At 43.5% G+C, this 22,186-nt stretch overlaps 1 protein-coding gene across 2 annotated transcripts in view; it reads right to left on the bottom strand.

The window, feature by feature from the left end:
- The window catches only part of CPNE5 (copine 5), a 200,033-nt gene that overhangs the window by 74,468 nt on the left and 103,379 nt on the right, over positions 1-22,186 (bottom strand). For both annotated transcript variants that reach the window (XM_061632533.1, XM_061632534.1), the window contains exons 8-10: positions 18,624-18,687; positions 12,560-12,663; positions 5,992-6,096 (exon numbers count right to left, since the gene is read on the bottom strand). In XM_061632533.1, the coding sequence (XP_061488517.1) occupies positions 5,992-6,096; positions 12,560-12,663; positions 18,624-18,687 (273 nt within the window). The remainder of the gene's footprint in view (positions 1-5,991; positions 6,097-12,559; positions 12,664-18,623; positions 18,688-22,186) is intronic.

Here is a 22,186-nt window from a genome sequence, read left to right as displayed (position 1 = left end):
TTTGGGCAAAATTAAAGTCATGAGCGACCACATTACATCCTTGTATAAACAGGTACGGCTAAGGAGAATGCAATCCAGAGCACATATACTTGAAAGTAAATGTCACTGATTTCAACAGGGGTTACTTCCAAGTAAGTATGTGTGGAATAGGGATGGGGACAATACCCGCCAAATCGGACCTGGCACCGGATTCCAGCTGAATTAGATAGTTCGCCATTCTTTTGAACCAGCACCTATTCGTTGCTGCAGGCCGTGGCTGTAATTGGCATGGATTTTGTGGCTACGGCTGCAAATCAGCAAGAATTTATTCTTTTGAACTTCCTTCCTATTTTACATTGAGTTATTTTTGTAACGTTCCATATATGACGCATTTCCATTATAAAGCCAGCATTTCATGCCCTTGTGACCTCCATCACTTGTTGTCAATCAACCACTCACCAAGCCCCAGGCATTGCTAACAAGGAAAATCAGCTTCAATTAGCCAATTTAAAACCACGTTTCATTGTACTTGCAAATACCCATGCTGCGAAGCCTCCTGGGTTCGTACTTTAGCCCTGTTTTTCTCTGCTCTCACGCCACCTCACTTCCCCAAATTTTAATAACCTTAGTATTTTAAGGAAATGTTACCAATGAAGCCAATTTTGCATCTAGATCATCCTAACAGTAAAGGGTAATCCGTTCATAAGCCTGACACCATTTGGCTCCAATCAGGTACCCTCTGAGGCTTTTGTCTGGAATCCAGAAAGCACTTGTTGCAATTACCGGAGCGCTTTAGAGGTAACCGATTTTGGTAAAGAAAAGATGAACAGGCAGCATATATATAGACATTTAACATACATTGTAATATCTTGAGACCTCCATGGCCCCTGATGTTGATAACTATGAAAGTTTGGCCACCAAAAAAATAAACAAACTGTGGATCAAATCACCTAAAAATATGCATGGCAGATCGAATCAGCAAGTGCGAGAGCAAGTGGGAACAAAAAAATGGCAGATTGGGATTAAACGATGGACTATCAGAATGCAAGTGGATTGGAACCAGGCAGCGAACCCCATCCCTAGTGTGGAATAACTAACAGCCATAAACTACATTCCTAAGAACGCTGTACTAGAAAGTAAGCCCCCTTGAACTCAATGGAATTTACTTCTGAGCAAACATATGCAAGATGGCACACTGAACAGCTGCAAGAACTGGTGGCCTGTTATAGGCTCGGATTTCTGAACTCTCTTTACCATTCCTTTTTCTTGGTGAAATGGAGATCCAATGACATAGTTCATGTTGTTGAGAGGATTAATAAAATACTAATGGCAGAGCACTTTGCATGCCTAAATGGACTGTAATATCTTCTTGGCATTGGCAGATTATTCTGCCAACATTATTGATGGAGTGTTCTCAGCTGTATCTTTCAAGATGAAACCTGAAGACTCTTTTGGAAAATGCTTCATTGTGGTTTCTCTTCCTTTTTAGCATGTTAGATATATGATATGAAACCAGACATCTGTACAGCTGTATGTGTGCTTGCTTAATACTCTCTGGGAAAGGGAGCTGGTTATAGTGGCTAGAGAGGCTGCACTACAAATCAGAAAGTTCCCGGTTTGAATCTCGCCTCTGCCACGAATTCACTAAATGGCCTTGGGCAACCCTCTCTCTCTCTCAACCCTAGCCACTCCTCTCCATTGCAATCTGGTGGGGTGTGTGTATGTGTGTGATAAAATTAATGCTGACTGACTTTACAGGGTTGTTGTAAAAATTATGACCAGATAAAGCATCTGAATGCTTCGAATGCTTGAAAGAGGTATGCATAAGTATAATTATTGTTGTTGCTGTATTACTACTACATGCACCCACCAGTTTGGCTATTTATCACTAAACAGAGTGTGTGTGGGACTGGAGTAGAACCTGTCTCGTCCCCCAACTTATCTCCCTGTACTCTGCTCCTTTATGTCCCCCCCTAACAGGTTCCAATTCCAGAAGTAAGGATGGAAATATTGGTCAATTTGGGTTCTCTCAGTTTCTCATTTTTCTAATCTTAAATTCAGTTCTCCACATTTCTGTAGCAATTTGCAATTTTTTAAAAAAGGAATCTTTTTGAAAAGTCTAAGCATTTTAGTGCTAATTTCTCCTAATAAACACATTTTTGTACGGTTTTGATTGATGTAAACATTTTTGCAAGCAATTTCTCCTAATATAATACATCTGTATGTTTTATTCATTTTTATGCACATTTCCCCTTAATATATGCATTTTGTAAACATTGGTTGGAGAAGTGCACAATCCAAATTTGGATAAGCGCAAATTTTGAAGAATGACTGTATTTCAATGCTCATATTGTTTTGGAAAGTGTGCATTTGATAGATTCGGCTTGAAATGTGAACTGAATCAACTGTCCCTAACTAGAAGTGACGTGGTTGGGGAAAAAAGTCTTCAAACAGCAGAACAAAGGGACATAAGGTGGGGAAGGGGAGTAGGTCTTTCTCCCACAATTTCTGCTCCATTTAGTAATTAAAGTAGACCACCCCGTCCTAAGTTTTATAACCAAACTGGTGGCTGCATCAGCACATGTATATGTCTGGTTTGACCCTCAGGGTAAATGCCATAGGTTATCATAGCCCTTATTCCAGCAAAATGGTTACAGCAGGAGCTTCTGGGTATCCTCATGCTTTATATTGCATGTTTGCCACTGTAAATGCATATGGTGTGGAGTGAAGATATGCATCTCTTGAAACACGATAGGCATGTGCCAGGAAGTTGCAGCCAATGGTGGCTCTCTGGCATCTGTCCAGTACATATTTTCAAGTATTTGGGGAAGCATGTCCCACTTTGACACTTTATGCACTTTATCATGGCATATGCCAGTGCAACACCAGCTTTTCCAGATTGTTGTGTAAAGTAGAAGTGGGCAGAAGGTAGATCACGATCTACTGATGGATCTCTGGGTGATCTGCAAGAGTTTCTGATTCCCAATTGCTAAAATAGTAACAACAACAAAGTGGCCTTCCATGCTGATATAAGGCTGCTGCAATGAGGAAAGCTAACCAAGAGTTGTGCAAAGTCACCATGAGCCCACTTCAGTTCTGGTACTGAAATCAAATGCTTAGGCTCAGAATGTGCTTTAATTCTAAATTGTAGGACCTTTGCATCTGGCCCAGGGGTTAGAAACAAAATAGATAGGAAAAGCCTGAAGACCCAGTTTAAAATATGAAGGGCTCTGATCCATTATGTTGATAAGGAACCATTTGGTCCACACTGAATGGTTAGATTCTGGGTGCCATGCTAAAATCTGCCACAGATTAAAGTTGCTAAGGCTTACTGGCCCTGAATATACTTTCAGGCCTTCAAATAAATTTGATTAATAACATACAAAAGGCCCAATTTTTTATTTTACTCTAGCAGTTGAAAGGAGTATGAATTTCAGTCTGGCCTCCTTGAAGGCTCGCCTCTGGCTAAGCTCTGCAGTAGACAAAAACAGTGCAAATAGGCCATTTTAGCCTCAGGAATATATGTCCTGTGGGAGTCAATACTCTTACAGATTCCTCTCTTTATTTACTTAATTTCAAGAGGAATTTTATTTGATTCATTTGCTTTTACATCTTTAAAGTTTGAGCAAAGAAAAAATAGTTAAAAGGAATCGTATTAAAGGATATGAAGGCAACGCATTTAGGAAAATGCAGTGAGCTGTCAGCCCTTGCTTCTGGAGAATGACTGAGCAAAATAGGTATGAGGTAATATCTCTTATTGATTTTATATTTCAAGTCACAGAGAACTCTTAATCAGGAAACAGACTGAATGTGAGGCCAGGTCCTTTGAATTCCAACATGGTGTCTTCGGCTGCAATCCTACACCCGCCTACCTGGGAGTAAGTCCCAATGAACTCCATGGGGCTTACTTCTGAGTAGTTGTATAGGACTGCACTCAGTCACAGTTCCTTCTTTTCTCCCAGAAATGATATCCTCCTTACAGTGAAGGAGAAGACAATGCTTTCCTTTTTTAATACTTAGCAGAATATGTAGCTGAGTTTTATCATCAGGAACCACTAGTAGGAAAAACAGCTATGTAAATGTACATCAGAGCTAAGCTTCTAATCAGTGGTAAATATTGTAGGTTTCACAGTGGTAAAAGCTGCAATTAAAGCACAGCTCTCAAGCTTGCAAGCGTAAACACACACTGATGCAGACAGTGGATGCTATTGTGTTTCATGACAACCTCAAGCTGAGCGAAGAGTATATTGAGCTGGGTAATGGGCCCAATCAATCTTCCTGAAACTGGCATTCCTATGAACAAGGTGCTCTTTTTATGCCAATTACCATGACTGTCAATCCCCCACCAGCAAGACTCTGTCTCCTGAATTGCTACTGACCTTTTCTGCAGATCTAGGCATCGCAATGGTTTCCACTTTTGCGAATGTAACAGATAATCCATCTCCGGGCTTCTCCAATCAGACCTTTCCCAGGTCTTTTGGTTCATTTCCACCTATCAGTCACCCTTTAAGTACATTTCTGTCCCATTGTTGGGAAGGAAGCAGACTTCCAGAGGGAGTCCTCTCTCCCCTTACTACTTCCACTTTTGCCTCTTCAGTGATATTGACAGAACAAGAGCCATTTAATTAAGAACAGATCGTAACTCCAGGATTTTAGTAAGTCCCCAGCTAGGTTAAAAGAGGGAACTCTTGCATCACCTGTTGTTTCTGGATGTGAGCATTTCTACAATATATAGTGCAAGGTTCATTTGGCCATGGAAACCATAAACCACCGTTTGAACCTGGCTTATTCAACATACCATAAGTTAGACTAACCAGAGTTTACACATAACGAGGAACTCAGGTTAGTTGAAAAGCAAATGAGAAAGGGTCCGATCTGTTCCTCGTGAAAGCTTGAGCCCAAGGAGCTCTGCTTCTTAGCCACATAATGCTAAAACATGGTTTAGTGATATACCCCAAAATGGTCAGTATGAAGCAGGGGCACATCCCATCCCACTACTCCAGTGGTCCACTCATCTTCCCTTCTCTCTCACCTACCATCAGCTCAGTTCGAACCTTTCTCACTGCAGCATGAGGGTGGAGGGTGAATCGACTGAATACCGGAGCTGGAAGCACAGCAGCTGCATACTACCAGATCATCTCACCGCATAGCTCTGAAAGTTACAGGTAAGTCTGACACCTTAATACTCAAAGGGCTCGTGATTCCTGTGAAGTGGCAGAATAGGTGCAGTTGCTAATACAACAGGAACAGAGGAAACAAAGCGTTACTGTTTGCAGAAGCAAAAAGGAGCTATCACCCATGGCTGTGTGCTCTTCTTGTTTTAAATATGCAGTATATAAATGCAATAAATAAATATCAAAAGAAAGACCCTGCTTAGTTGGACCAAGAGGCCATGTAGTTCAACAATGGCCAGCCAGATGCTTCCAGGAAACCCACAAGCAGAGCTTGAAGGCACCAGCATCAGCACCCCCTGCATGGTTTGTTCCTAGCATCTCGTATTCAGAGCTCCACCACGTATTGAAGGAAGTGCTTACACACAGCCGTGGGTTGTATCCAATGCTAGTTCTCTCAGAGATGACCCACTGAAATGAATGAACACAACTAATTTAAGTCTGTTAATTTCAGTGGGTCTACTCTGAGTAAACTTTGATACCAGCCTTGTGATTTTAACAATCCTGAGCGTTGTCACAAGAAGCATCACACACACACACCCCTTGGAGACTTGAAAGAATGGAAGGGCAAAGGAGGGTGGTGGTGAGTAAAAGAGAGAAGGCTGTGCAAGAGCAGTGAGTAAAGGGGAGAGAGGGGGGGGAGTGAGAGCGAGAGTGAGAGCTATTTGGGAGTTCTTAATGTACAGCATTAAGAGTCTCATGACATTTTGGGCATCTATGACATTTTGTTGGATCCAAGCCTCCCACAGTGTTGATTTCCTATAACACCTCCCCATCATTTCCTATAATAAACACACAAAGACAGCTGCTAAAGTTGAACCTCATTCCACCGAGTCCGTACCTGTCATAGTCTCCATTGCACAGGGCTCGCACAGGGATAGCAAAGGACTGCCATACAGGGTTCAGAGTGTTCTTCACCACTTCAGTTTTGTGGCAGATGGTGAATCTGGCAGGATACAAATAAGACCGGTTGAGTTGGGAATTAAGCTATAACACCAGAAACTGCCTTAGGGTAGACACTGAAGAATAAATAAGAAGAAACCACCATTCAGTTCAAACAACCATAGACCGGGGAATACTAACACTGGGTTGGATCAAGACCAAAAATAGATTATTTGCTTAAAAAAAAAAAGTGACCTCTGTGCAACAAAAGCACCAGCTTGTGAAAAGATCTCTGGATCTTCCTCAACATATAAACTGGTCTTTTGGATGGGCCTAAATTAGACAATGGAAAACCAAAGGCAGCCCCATAGGTCTTCAGTGCCAGCAGATCAAATTGTAAGTCAGGAGTCGGGAATGCGTGGCCCTCGAGCTGTTGTTGGACATGCAACTTCCATCAGCCCCAGCCAGCATGACTAAGGAATTATGGACACTGTACTCTAACAACACCTGGAAGGCCATAGATTCCCCACCCCTGCTGTAAGTTAGATACTTCACTTCCTGTCTCAGCAAAGACACACAGCTTGGGTGGGGCAGAGAAGGGTAAAAAAAAGAACCTGTGCCTGCCTCCCCTAGCAAGTGAACACATGAAACTGCCTTATACTGAGTCAGGTCATTAATCCCATGCCATCTGCTCTAGCTGGTAATAGCTCTCTGAAATCTCCAGCAGAAGTCTCCACTAGATAGGAATGTCAGGAATTCTGACAAAAATGGAAGAGGAAGCAGAAATAGTTGCAGGTTGCATGTTCGTCTGTGGTCAGGAGTGGAAATCAGTCAAGCAAATACAATCAGTATTTGTTCATCTTGCTGTTTTTAACTCTGAAAACAAGCTACGTAAGTTACGTAAATATTTATGTAAGTTATGTAACTTATGTTAAATAGGGGACAGCAAGAGGAACAACATAGTATTTGGCGAAATCTGAATTGTACTGATTGTGATAAATACACATTGGAACGTCCTGGCACTGCTATCTGAGATCCTTTTAACTGGAGATGCCAGGGACCAGATGTGGGACCTTCCACATGCAAAGTATGTGCTGTTCTACTCAGCTGTGGCCTGTGCTAGCCTTACACACTTCAGAAACTGAGGCAAATGTTCTCAGTTCCAGAGAGTGTCATGAGCCCCATGGAAAGGTCTTGGAGTTAAGAGGACAAGGAGGAAGAGACAGACTTGGACTTCGGAGGAGGCCCTAATGACGTGCATTCAGACGCAGTTGAGCTTGAAGGCTCCCATGCTGCTAACAGTGACAGCTCCGCCCCCATAGATCCAATTACCATTGTTGAGGCACTGCCCAATCAGGAAGTTGCCTCTTCACCTTAAGAACATAAGAACATAAGAAGAGCCTGCTGGATCAGGCCAGTGGCCCATCTAGTCCAGCATCCTGTTCTCACAGTGGCCAACCAGGTGCCTGGGGGAAGCCTGCAAGAAGGACCCGAGTGCAAGAACACTCTCCCCTCCTGAGGCTTCCGGCAACTGGTTTTCAGAAGCATGCTGCCTCTGACTAGGGTGGCAGAGCACAGCCATCATGGCTAGTAGCCATTGATAGCCCTGTCCTCCATGAATTTGTCTAATCTTTTAAAGCCATCCAAGCTGGTGGCCATTACTGCATCTTGTGGGAGCAAATTCCATAGTTTAACTATGCGCTGAGTAAAGAAGTACTTCCTTTTGTCTGTCCTGAATCTTCCAACATTCAGCTTCTTTGAATGTCCACGAGTTCTAGTATTATGAGAGAGGGAGAAGAACTTTTCTCTATCCACTTTCTCAATGCCATGCATAATTTTATACACTTCTATCATGTCTCCTCTGACCCGCCTTTTCTCTAAACTAAAAAGCCCCAAATGCTGCAACCTTTCCTCGTAAGGGAGTCGCTCCATCCCCTTGATCATTCTGGTTGCCCTCTTCTGAACCTTTTCCAACTCTATAATATCCTTTTTGAGATGAGGCGACCAGAACTGTACACAGTATTCCAAATGCGGCCGCACCATAGATTTATACAACGGCATTATGATATCGGCTGTTTTATTTTCAATACCTTTCCTAATTATCGCTAGCATGGAATTTGCCTTTTTCACAGCTGCCGCACACTGGGTCGACATTTTCATCGTGCTGTCCACTACAACCCCGAGGTCTCTCTCCTGGTCGGTCACCGCCAGTTCAGACCCCATGAGCGTATATGTGAAATTCAGATTTTTTGCTCCAATATGCATAATTTTACACTTGTTTATATTGAATTGCATTTGCCATTTTTCCGCCCATTCACTCAGTTTGGAGAGGTCTTTTTGGAGCTCTTCGCAATCCCTTTTTGTTTTAACAACCCTGAACAATTTAGTGTCGTCAGCAAACTTGGCCACTTCACTGCTCACTCCTAATTCTAGGTCATTAATGAACAAGTTGAAAAGTACAGGTCCCAATACCGATCCTTGAGGGACTCCACTTTCTACAGCCCTCCATTGGGAGAACTGTCCGTTTATTCCTACTCTCTGCTTTCTGCTTCTTAACCAATTCCTTATCCACAAGAGGACCTCTCCTCTTATTCCATGACTGCTAAGCTTCCTCAGAAGCCTTTGGTGAGGTACCTTGTCAAATGCTTTTTGAAAGTCTAAGTACACTATGTCCACTGGATCACCTCTATCTATATGTTTGTTGACACTCTCAAAGAATTCTAATAGGTTACTGAGACAGGACTTTCCCTTGCAGAAGCCATGCTGGCTCTGCTTCAGCAAAGGCTTGTTCTTCTATGTGCTTAGTTAATCTAGCTTTAATAATACTTTCTACCAGTTTTCCAGGGACAGAAGTTAAGCTAACCGGCCTGTAATTTCCGGGATCCCCTCTGGATCCCTTTTTGAAGATTGGTGTTACATTTGCCACTTTCCAGTCCTCAGGCACGGAGGAGGACCCGAGGGACAAGTTACATATTTTAGTTAGCAGATCAGCAAATTTCACCTTTGAGTTCTTTGAGAACTCTCGGGTGGATGCCATCTGGGCCCGGTGATTTGTCAGTTTTTATATTGTCCGTTAAGCTTAGAACTTCCTCTCTCGTTACCACTATTTGTCTTAGTTCCTCAGAATCCCTTCCTTCACCCCCTTCTATCCCCCCCCTGCTCTGCACAGCAAAACAGCAATGAAGGGGGCAGATGTAGCATTTGTTTTCGGTTGGAGATTGGCTGCTTTTCTCTGCCTGCACCAATTAGCTTTCCTCTCTCCTCTGCTCCCCCTGTCCTGCTCCTACCAGCAGTATTTTACTCTCTTCTTCTACCGAACTCAGCACCCAAACTGCTTTTCAGAAACGTGGGTTTGCATGCAAGGAGCTAAACCTTGCTCTGACATAAGATTTTTTTTAAAAAATGTCACCCTCCTTCCTTGCTCACCCAGCTGCTGCCGCACAGGAGGAGGACCTTGCTGAAGTGGTCCAGCCACCCTCACCTTGGATCCGTAGGCTGTGGTGCCAGCAGGCTCAAAGGGTTCCCACTGTCCCATGGAGGAGCAGCACTCATGTGTGTGTGTGCTCCCAACCATGAGACCTTTCTCATGGAAGTAGGGAGCCCACCCATCCTTACTTAAGGCTGGTAAGGGGCGTATCTAATTGCTGCGACAATGTCTTAGTGCAGTGTAGTCATGTCTAGTTATCCCTGGCAAGATGCTGAATCCTGTGTAACCTGTAAGCTGATTCATGAAGCACTCTGAAATGAAATTTTCCATTAAACCTATTAAATGAGAGAATAAAAACATGATCTGTATTCTCCCCTACACACACACACACTCACTCACCCCACCCCACCCACTCACCCCACCCACCCACTCACCCCACCCACTCACCCCACCCACTCACCCCACCCACTCACCCCACCCACTCACCCACATCACCCACACCACCCACTCACACCACTCACACCACACCACCCACTCACACCACACCACCCACTCACACCACCCACACCACTCACACACGAGTTCCATTTTCTCTCTCTCTCTCTTGTTGATTCTGCTATAGATACTTTGCTGAAAGTGAGAGCCTGAGTGTGCATGGGCACCTGCAGCTTACAAATGAATTGCAACTTAAGAAAGCAAAGACACTTTCTTTTTGTGTGCAGGCAAAAGAGAGGGGTGAGCAGTTTTAAGGAGGGGGGAAACGCAAAAGTGTTTGAATCACAGTATATTCTTTTTTCACACAAACAGGTAGATTCCTCCCACACTTTTTTCAAATCTGTTTTGCTCCCTCCATGTAACCCCCCTTTTATGTAGAAACTAAAAGGAGACAAAAGGGGGACCCTTCTCATTGCTTCAATGTTTCCACTGATGAGACCTGGGGGGTGGGAGATAATTTCTCTGCATGTCCCACTCTTTTCTATCCCCCCCCCCACTCTGCACAGCAAAACAGCAATGAAGGGGGCAGATGTAGCATTTGTTTTCGGTTGGAGATTGGCTGATTTTCTCTGCCTGCACCAATTAGCTTTCCTCTCTCCTCTGCTCCCCCTGTCCTGCTCCTACCAGCAGTATTTTACTCTCTTCTTCTTCCGAACTTAGCACCCAAACTGCTTTTCAGAAACGTGGGTTTGCATGCAAGGAGCTAAACCTTGCTCTGACATCAGATTTTTTTAAAAAAGAAGATGGGAGTTGTAGTCTAACAACTTCTGGGGACCAAAGGTTGAAGAACACTGGTTTGGATCACTGGAAACAAAATGGTTAGGTTGTGCTCAGGTGAGGAGCAAGTAGGGGTGTGGCAACAGAGGCCACCCACTGAACCCTCACCACACACACAAAGTGTGTGACAAACTGTGTGTGTGATAAACTGCCCACCAAAAAGAAAAAGCTAATGAGCTTCCAAACCAACAGTGACTATGGATATATAACAAGTTATTTTTGCTTAACAGATTTTTCACACTAAAGAAATGTTGATTAATGGAAAATAATAAGAAGTACAGCTTGGCATTTTGATGATGACAATGTCATCATGTGGATGGTGCAAAACCCTTGCAAGCCTGAGCAGCAGTGCAGCACCGATTCCATAATAAACCATGGCCTGGAAGCACCCCGAGTTTAATACTCTCTCCTTCATTCCTCTTCCTTCTCACTTTCCATTTTTGGCAGTATTTCCAAAAGGTGATGACTCTTGCATGAACATGCTAAATCCTCACAGTTTTATAAGGTTAAGTAAAGAATGTTTAAGAAAAGATGTTCATACCTTGCTATTATATATCAGATTCTCCATAGGCTTGCACTGGAATGTGCATTACAACCATAAGTAAGGACACAAAAGTTACTAGTCTCCAAAAAGATTACTCACCTTCTAAGAGGTTAGAAGCCTCTGTTCCCATGCTGACCATGAGGAAGAAGTCCCCTCCTCCATGGCCAGCATTGAAATGAAGGCTACTAGCCTTTTAGCTGGCTGGTATTTTTTAAAAACTTCTACCAAGCAGGTTGGTACAGGAGGGATGGAGCAATCCATTCCTCCTCCACCCACCTGCTCTATGCTGGCCATGGAGGACGATGATTGGAAACCAAGTGGAATGGTGGAGAAGGGATGTAAAAATCTGTCCCTTCTTGCACAGCCCATTCACTCACCAACATGGAATTTCTGGTCGCCAACAGCTGCTAGGTAAGTTGTTACCTACAAGGCTGAGTTACAGCAATATAAAGCAGGGGTGGCTAACCTATGCCCCTTCAGAAGTTGCTGAACTATAACTCTCATCTTCCCTAACTTTTGGCAATGCTGGCTGGGACTGATGGAGTCCAGCAATGTCTGGAGATTCACAGGTCAGCCACCCTCGATATATAGTGTGCCATGGATTTCATGAGCCCCTGTGTCATTAACAATACTATGCATGAGTAAGGTAGTTAACAATATATTAGAAACAACTCACTGCCTCAGTCTCCATGGATCTCCTACATGCTATTTATTGGCATCCTCTGGGCTTCCCAGCTGAACAGTTGTTAACCTCGGTACTTAAATCAAGCCCCTTGTTTAGAGCCAGAGGGTGGGCTTTATAATACTTCTATTGTTTGGTGAAGGGGGACAGCTGCACCATGGATGTGGTTCCCAATACATTCTGAGGAAACTCTTTTATCATGAGAAGTGTTTCATGCTTCTTGATTAAAAAACAAACACTTGGGGTAACTTTCTGCTAAAGGCTACCAGTGGTGGCTGGTGTCCATTGGAACTGGGAGGACAGAAGGCAGGGAGAGCAACAGTAGGTGGAACCGGAAACAAAAGGGTTACAGTTTGTCCCCATTCTCCTCCTTCTTGAGTTCTACAAGGGCAACGCTGAGACTTCACTAAGGAGGAAGAAGGAAACCGCCAGGACCACCCCTTGGACTGTTGGTAAGTAAGAAAGCAGACAGGTTGGGGCTGGTTAAAGCCAGAGGTTTGTGGACCACTGCCCCATTTGCCCTAATGGAGCAGCCATTTAAACAGATTCTATTACCACCTGAGCAAACCTTCTGCCCAAAGAACAAAAGTGTTTGTACTTACGTCCCATCCTCGTTACTCCTGTAGAACACCATGAAGGGGTCAGATTTTCCAAAGAAATCTTTCTTGTCCAGCTTGTTAGCACAGAACTGCATTGTGGCCACATCCTTGGAATGGGAATCAGAAAACAAAACATCTATAACCTATTTATTTATTGCGTTAAAATATTTATATACCATCTAACATACAGTTTGCAATCACTATAAGCATAGCACAAATAAACAATCAGCAGTCAATTAGAAATATTTTTTTAAAAAACAACAACAAAATGACTGCTATCAACAGCCAGCAAAGGTGGCAAATAAAGGAGTTTTTAACATGTGCCAAATTCACATAACTGTTGGTGCATGCTTTATTACTAGTCTTGGGACCTATTGGTGAAAGGCAGGAAAATAACAAGAACTGGGGGAGGGGGAGGAGAGTATTTCAGACAGGGGCATCACTACCGGGGTGCGGAGGGTGCGGCCCGCACCTGGGTGTCACCATGAGGGGGGTGACACCCAGAGCTGCCCTGCCCCGCACCTTTGCCCGGCAAGGCTGCTCCAACTCCTTGGAGGCGGGCAGGCAGGCTGGCGGGCGAGCGCGGGAGCAGCATCGGCGGGGCGAGGGAGGCACGCCTGCGTTCCCAGGCCTTCTCCGGCTGGGTGCCCCTCCAGCACACGCCCTCCCAGAGGCATAGATGGGGTGGCTGGCCTTGAGTGTGTGTGCGCGCATATGTGTGCATGCAAGCCCAGCCACCTCATCCATGCCCCTGGGAGGGCACGCACTGGAGGTCCGCACCCCCCCGCACTCCTGCTAGTGACGCTGCTGATTTCAGAAAGTGCTTAACAAGATGGTGGGAGGAGGGCTGGACCAGATCAGGCCCCCTGCACCTGCTATTTACCTTTAAGAAACCATTAATGCAATTGCTAACGGCATGTATATTGTCTCATCTAGTTTGGTCCTGACATCCTGGATGCTTTATAAGACGTTCTCCAGTAGCTGGCAGGCAGCAGAGGGAGCCAGAGTAGATTGGTATCCAACCTTGCAAGCTGTGATTTCAACTCAATGCATTCAATTGTACTGCTGAACTCTCAGCTAGTGATGCTACAAGGCTCTGAGCAGCTGCCCCTCTTCAGTGGGAAACGAGTGACTGACCATGTGAGTATAAGCATTTAATCTTTCAAAGGATGCCATTGTAGGTGAGTGAAAAAGAGGAGCACAGCTTCAAGAGCAGAGCAATTTGAGGGTAGTCAGGATGTTGTAACTTTAACCCAGGTGTCTTATTGCCTTGTTACATGCTTCTGGGCAGGTTCCCTCCTTTTCTTGTTGTTGTACCCATCTAGCCATGTGGACGTTATAGTTTGTTAACAATTGCCCAAGCTGAAAAGCACTAGAGAAACACAAATAAAATCTGCAGAGCTCAAAGAACATAAGAAGATAAGAACATAAGAAGAGCCTGCTGGATCAGGCCAGTGGCCCATCTAGTCCAGCATCCTGTTCTCACAGTGGCCAACCAGGTGCCTGGGGGAAGCCCGCAAGCAGGACCCGAGTGCAAGAACACTCTCCCCTCCTGAGGCTTCCGGCAACTGGTTTTCAGAAGCATGCTGCCTCAGCCTAGGGTGGCACAGCACAGCCATCACAGCTAGTAGCCATTGATAGCCCTGTCCTCCATGAATTTGTCTAATCTTCTTTTAAAGCCGTCCAAGCTGGTGGCCATTACTGCATCTTGTGGGAGCAAATTCCATAGTTTAACTATGCGCTGAGTAAAGAAGTACTTCCTCTTGTCTGTCCTGAATCTTCCAACATTCAGCTTCTTTGAATGTCCACGAGTTCTAGTATTATGAGAAAGCGAGAAGAACTTTTCTCTATCCACTTTCTCAATGCCATGCATAATTTTATACACTTCTATCATGTCTCCTCTGACCCGCCTTTTCTCTAAACTAAAAAGCCCTAAATGCTGCAACCTTTCCTCGTAAGGGAGTCGCTCCATCCCCTTGATCATTCTGGTTGCCCTCTTCTGAACCTTTTCCAACTCTATAATATCCTTTTTGAGATGAGGCGACCAGAACTGTACGCAGTATTCCAAATGTGGCCGCACCATAGATTTATACAACGGCATTATGATATCGGCTGTTTTATTTTCAATATCTTTCCTAATTATCGCTAGCATGGAATTTGCCTTTTTCACAGCTGCCGCACACTGGGTCGACATTTTCATCGTGCTGTCCACTACAACCCCGAGGTCTCTCTCCTGGTCGGTCAAAGGAAGCAACAATCTAGGCTAGAGAGGCAGGTCAACTCTTTTGAGAGTGAAATAGTTGCCTTGTTCACATTTCCATGCTTGTTAAAGGGAATTTGGAGAGCATTGCTTTCTAAGCTACGGTAGAAACACAGTCACTGTTCTGCTGGTTCCAGTGCATCTCCACCTCTATTTTCTGAACATGGGGGCTAGTCAAACCCCACCCCTTTTTACTGTTAAACCTGGTGGAAACACCTTGAATATTTTTTTTTAATTCAGCTTCAAAGAGATTTCACAACTGATTGGCAGATCAACTTGTTTCCCCTCCAGGTATGGCCAAAGGAAACACTTTGCTGTAGATAGAGTGTTTCCAGGCTAAGGTTTATTATGGAATCGATAGCAAATGGAAGCACTTTGATCTGGTGACTAGTGTGTTTACAGCCCTAGTATTTTTAGTGATTGTAGGAGCAAAGCAGATGGCAGAACAGGAAAATCCACCAGAGATGAAACATTGTACTAATAAGAGCAGGGTGAAGAGTAATGTTATTAGTGGCCCCTGATCTCAGGCATAGGGAAGGATGAACAAGTGCTCAGCTTATCAAGGAGATTCCTTTTCCTCCCCATTTTTCCGACTATGGCCCAATTGTTTTACTGATTCAAGGGAGAGACTCTTCACCCTGGTCTACAATGATCCCATGGCTCAGGGGTGCCCCCCAGTAGCTTAGTCACCCTGCTCTCACCCTGGAGTAAAGAAATTGGGCATTGCAGGCTAGGGATGGGGGAGCAATTTTTTTTTTTGCATTTCAATGAGAAACTACCTAATTTCCATGAACCAAAACACAGCTATCCTTTGAAGCATACTTCTCCAAATTTTGTGATGCAGTTTTCCACCCAAGCAATATGTACAAAAATGCATGTATCAGGGGAAAGTGTGCATAAAGATGAATATATTAGTGAAAAATAACATGCATTCTGTTAGGGGAAATTGCTTGTAAAATTGTGCATACTAGTTGTAACTTCATACAAAACATATTTAGAGAAATTTGCATTCAAATGCTAATAAATTTTCATAAAGATTCTTAAAAGTCCACAAATTCTTGCAGAAAAGGTGGAGAACTGAATTTAAGATTGGAAAGATGCAAAACAGAGAAAATCTGAAACGGACAGATTTGACCATCCCTGTTGTTCACTTAGAGCATGTTCACATGATACGTATTTGGAGAACTGAACATGCTCATGCAGTACATCTGCCGCCACCCTCCCCCAATCCACAAATGGCTGGGGCTGCGCAGGTCTGGCTTCCCATTGTCAGTCTGGCTTCCCATTATCCCATCACAGGCTTCCCATTATCAGTATCCCAGGGGATAAGACACTGACAAAATGAGGATCCAGCTGAGGCAGTCACAGTAGTGAGGCCAATACTGGGTGGGTTGGGACAAGGCGCTGGTAAAAACCAGGTCTGTGGCAGAGAACACCAGGGAACTAAACTCCTTGGGTTGATTGTGGAGCAATTGCCAAAGAACAATGGCACCAAGAGGGAGCACAGTCTCCCCTATGACTCATTCCTAAGCTCTCCTCAGCACAGAGGGAAGAGTTAAGGCAACTTCTAGCACAGGCTGCAGAACTACTCATGCAGAGCTAATTGATTCTGTCTCGGTTCTTTCAGATCGAAATGGGTGTTAAATTCTCTTTATGGCACAACAGATGGTGGGCTGCTTTGAATGCATTCAAGCGCACCCCTGAAATTCTGAACGGACATTAGTGTCAGAAACAGTGTGTGTCTAGTGAGCTGGAAGTGGGTATGCATTGTACATTTATGAGCAAACAGGAGAATGCTCCACACATATTTTATGTAGTGTATGAAGTAAGTTGTATGTGTGTAGCATGTGCAAAAGCAAACGAGAAAAAAAATCTTTTAAATTTAATTACGGGTATTTGGCGTGTATTTGCACAAGCCTGCCTACATAAAGGCATACAAATAAATGAACATGTGAGAAAAGAGTTGGTTTGTATGCCCTTCTTTAGCTGGGCAAATTCAACAAAGGTGTGTGAGAGAGGGAAGCCAAAGATTGTACCAGTCTGTTTAGGAGAGAAGGATTTCCTTCCCTCTTGCAGACATCAGAAATGTGGGCGAGAGGAGGTGAGAAAAATACAGCGATACTGTTTTGTGCTCATTTCTTTATGTGGGAGAGAAAGAAAGTGACTCTGTCTTTGCTGCTGTCTAGACAGACCTGTGTTTCTCTTAAAAGATACACCAACTGCACTTTTTTGTTCTGTTCAACGTCAGCAGCAAGCAAGTGGAGAGATTCTGACCTTAGAGTGTAACTGATATTTGACTGTTGGGTTCAACCAGGCATAGAACTGCTAGTTGCCTAGCATGCTTATTCCCCTCTTGTCTCTCCCTCACAACCTAGTTTGTGACTGATAATGCTAGGAAGAGCCTCAATCCAGATGCGGTAAGATATTTCTCTGGAAGAAAGCTGATTTTTCGTCATTCATTCATTCATTCTGCAGATGCTCTTCATTACCGTCCACAAATGACACTATGAATCCACACAACCCTATGCATGTGTGTTCTGCCACTCACCTACTTCTGCCCAGATACCACATTCCTTATGGTTAAGGGATCAAATTTCATCTCTCTCTGCAGCCAATCTTTTCACATGCTTCTTAGTTCTTGGTTGTTGTCCTTGTTTGTCCTTTAGTACATATCTGAATTAACTTCCAACTATGACCACACTTCAGCCATTGACTTTGGCTGTAATCTCAGTTCTTGCTCTGAGAGCTGTTAAGAGGAGTGTTTGGCTGGAAAACTGAAGTAGACATGGGAGTACCCTTCCCCTAGAGCAATAAAGAGCTGAAGAGAGTAGAACTCTCCTTGCAACCTTACAGCTCACTGTAGCTGCATGGCTTCTCCTCCTGCATTAAAATTATTCTGATCTCTGCTGGGGCCTTCTTGAACAGTTCATCCAATTATACAACTCATAATTCTATTGTTGAGTTCAGAGGTTTCCACCAAGGTCCTACTTACACGTACATGGTCCATGTAGCCGATGCCTCGCTTCACTGTCCTTATCACACATTCCTGCCTATACACCATATAGAGTTAGCATTCCTGCACCACATCTACAAGGATGAGAGAGCTCCTGTGTGCCAACTCTGCAAAGTTATGGGCTAGCACACATTGTAGGTACATTGTAGGAACATCAGGATGGGCTGTAGCTCAGTAGTACAGCATTCTGCTTTGCATGCAGATGGTCCCTGGTTTAATCCTCGGCATCTCCAGATATGGTTCAGAATGTCCCCTGCCTGAAACCCTAGAGAGCTGCTGCCTATCAATGTAGACAATACTGAGCTAGATGGATCCATGGTCTGACCTAGTATATGGCAGCTTCCTTCATGTCATTTAAATGAGACAACAATTGCAAGGAATATAATGTACTTTGCCTGTGACCCAGCATCACATAAAAAGGGAGCCTGAGATCTCCCTCTCTCTTTCATCATAGGCTGTGGCATTCCCAACCTTTGGATCTTCAGATGTTGCTGGACTACAATTCCCATCATTCCTGATCATTGGCCATGCTGGCTGGGGCTGATGGGAGTTGCAGTCCAATAACATCTGGGGAAAGGCCACTCTATGGTGTTATACATCTGATCTTCATAGGGCATGAAGATGGGGGCAGAGACTCAAGGAGGAAAATACCTTGGACTATATAAGGTGCTCCCTGGAGCACTTTGGCCTTTTGAACTCGAGACACTGACAGGCAGGAGCTTTCTTTGCTCTTCTGACATGCTCCTCAGTAGCAGCAACCTGACCAGAAGCTCAAGGAGCAGAGAATTACTCACTCGGCAGTTACCCAGTTCCTCAGCTGACAGGATAATTGTGCCACACTTCTTCCCTGGAATCCCCCTGCAAGAAGAAAGAATATGATTTAGCAACTGGGCAGAAGATGAAGAAAAATTATCAACTGATTGGCATGGTCTGCAAGTCCTACTGGGATTGGCTGCACCATGGAGTTCCCTAGGGCTTGCATTTAGTGCCATTCAGCTGATCAGCGGTTATAGCGAGCACCCTTTGAAGTTTATTTACCAGTGTGGTGTGGTTTCAAATGGACATTTTTCCACGGTCTGTGGCAGAGCTTGGAAAAGTCACTTTTTTGAACTACAACTCCCATCAGTCCCAGCCAGCATGGCCACTGGATTGGGCTGATGGGAGTTGTAGTTCAAAAAAAAGTAACTTTTCCAAGCTCTGGTCTGTGGAGGAATCTTTAAAGGAAGGAGACCATAAGACCTTTAATTACCTAAGTGCACCACTGTTTACAACTCTGTCAACTAGAAAAAAGCTACTTTTTGAAAGGTCCCCCAGTGAGCTTAGATGGGAATATGAACTAGGGTTTCCCTCATTCAAAACCAGCATTCTATGCCCTACAACCATGGTCTTCAACTTTTTTAGACCTGGGACCTATCCTTAGCTCCAGTCTGAAACATGGGGCCCTAATACACTAAGGCTGTCACTCTGCTGATTAATTTATTTGATTGGTGTTGACTTTTATTTATTATTATATTTGTATGTGTATCTGGAAAATTGTGAAGAAGACTTACATTAAAATATTGTCATTAAATAAAATAAAAAAGTGAGTTCAGCCAAACAGCCAGTTACAAGACAAGCCTATTAATGTTTACACAGGAGTAAGTCCCATAGTGTTCAGTGGGGCTTACTCCCTGATAAGTGTGTTTAGAATTTCAGCCCTAAGCATTTTTGACGGTGGCATAATAAAGGAGAATCAAAAAAGTTTTTTTTCAGGATGAAAAGATGATGCTTTGGGTCAATTTGTGCCACCTATTGTATAGTTTGAGACAAACTGAAACGTTTATTTTGAGTGCACATGCAAGTAGGACGTTGAGAGACACAGCTCACCATGAAGCAAAATTTAAGAAAAGAGGTTAACTTCAAAATTACTTTTCTTTTCTTTTTCTCTCAGCATCTTTGAATAGAACAATTTTGGCCAGCTTTGTCATTTACAGTCATTCTGTTCATTCAATTTCTTAACCGCAGGAGGCCGTGCTGGGTAATGATAACTCAAAATGAATTCATCCTACAGGCCAGATGACAAGTCTCTTTGTTCTATGGGGTTTGGGAATTAGGAGTAAGACACTACGCAATTGATGTGACCTTTTCAGGCATCTAAAATTTTAAAAAATCCATAAACTACATCACTCACAGACTACCTTAATTATGATGTCAGTTCTCAAGAAACCTACGTAAAGGATTGGCTTTAGTATGGATGACAGGTTTGCATGTGGACTCAACAAATAATGAACAAATCAGATCAGGAAGAAAAAACATGCAGGTGGAAATACGATCCATTCCCTTGTTCTGTTTAGACGCCTCCCTTTAAAATCCAGGCATCATGAACTATACTCCCTTTATTCTCTGAATACTTGACCCTTCTGCCCTCAGAGTTGCACATGAAAAAAATAAAGAATGTCTGAGCCCAATGTTTGCCTAATTTGCATGTAGCAAATTAATTGACTGAATAATTTTATATGAGCAGAAGTTCTGATTTTGAGCACCACCACTCAATTCTTACTGTCTGGAGTAGCACATGAAGTCCTTGTGGTTGTTACAACACAACAGATCCAAACCACTCATTTGCCACATCCTCAGGACAATCTGGACTTAAAAGTGTATAGTATCATGTAAATGGATTGAGTTACCTGGACTGATGCTCTCTGGCTGTTTCTGTACAAGAAGACATCCTAGCTATCTCTTCTACAATTGCCATTTACATTGCTTATAAATTGCTTTTCCCATCTGTCCCACATGCCCTTTGCCTCTTTTCTTTTTCATTGTGTCCATATATTGGGATTATGCCAGACTAAATGGGCTCCCTCAAAATAGATGGGCAGAGTTTGATTATCTGTGTCTTATCGGACCTAGACTAATATTAAAGAGAAATATGCTGCGATAGCAATGGAGTTGTGTACACACATGTGGTCCTGGGACAAATTTGTTCAGGTTTACAAATATGCAACGAACAAGAGGAAAATATAGGAGCAAATGTGGTGGAAAATGGGTCTACTGGGGTACTTGCAACACTTTATATAGTGGGAGGGAAGTGGGCATGATCCCTTCCACACATAAGAACAGCAATGGTTGCTGCTATATTTGGGAGACATTTTTATACACTTTCCACTTTCATCCTATCTTTCCATTGCCTATTTAGAGAAGGAAGGGGAACCAGAGAATAGCATCCTGGCATTTCTGATATTCTTAGGAATATCATCACTAGGTCAGGCTGGGAAAGTACATTGTTAGCATTGCTGCATGCCCAAAATATGCACATTAGGCTGCAATTCTATACTCACTTACCTGGGAGTAAGCATCACTGAACTCAAAAGGCTTACTTCTGAGTAGACGTATTTGCACTGTTATGATGCCCGTTATCTGAACCTCATGTATCCAAGTTTCCTGATTAGCTAAATCTGCTGTAGGTTTTCACACAGCCAAATATTCGATTAACCACATTTTTTTTGCTTGCCCCTTAAATTAGTCAGCAATAGGAGCACAACAATTAGGTAGGATGGAAGTGGAAAGTATATAAACATGTCTCCCATACTGTGTTGAGAACAGCGTGTTTTTATTTAGATACAGAAGATCCAAGTTCAAAATCCCAGCTCAGCCTAGGGTACAAATCATCTCTGAGCCTATGGTAAACTTTGGATGTTATATAAAGGACAAAGAAGAAACACAGTGCCCCTTCTGGCATTCTCCAAATATGGCACCTCTGACTTTGGATGTCACACAGCACTAGAGAAGTCTACACATCTCCCTCCTCACTGCATGAAACCTAAAGCCAGCCTTATTTGCTAAGATGTCGTGAGGGCCAATGCGATATGAATTGTTGAACACTTTGTGCACCAAAAAGAGAAACAGCTAAAAACAATGGGTTGTACTCTATTGGTGTAAACCTAATGGAAATAACACCTCAATGGTGATGGGCTTGGTAGCACTAATGTGGTTCTGTGAGTGAGCTCTCTGGCAATATGTAAATGTGAAATTCCATCTGCAGAGTGAAAGATCTACTTCAGCCTACTACTAAGATCAGTGAGTGTCATTGAGGACTAAGGTCACATCAACACCACACATTTAAAACACTATTACACCACTTTAAACAGCCATGACTTTCCCCAAATAATCCTGAGAACTGTAGTTTGTTATAGGTGCTGAGAATTGTTAGGAGACCCCTGTTCCCTCCTCACAGAGCCATAATTCCCAGAATGGTTTAACAATAAATCTTTCTTCCTAGGGAGCTCAGTGAATTGTAGCTCTGTGAGGGAATCAGGGTCTCCTAACAACTCTTAGCACCCATAGCAAAAGACAATTCCCAGGATTCTTTGGGGGAAGC

Source organism: Rhineura floridana, chromosome 6 (assembly GCF_030035675.1).
Source record: "Rhineura floridana isolate rRhiFlo1 chromosome 6, rRhiFlo1.hap2, whole genome shotgun sequence".
NCBI classification, from domain to species: Eukaryota; Metazoa; Chordata; class Lepidosauria; order Squamata; family Rhineuridae; genus Rhineura; species Rhineura floridana.
This window is presented reverse-complemented; position numbering and strand designations above follow the sequence as displayed.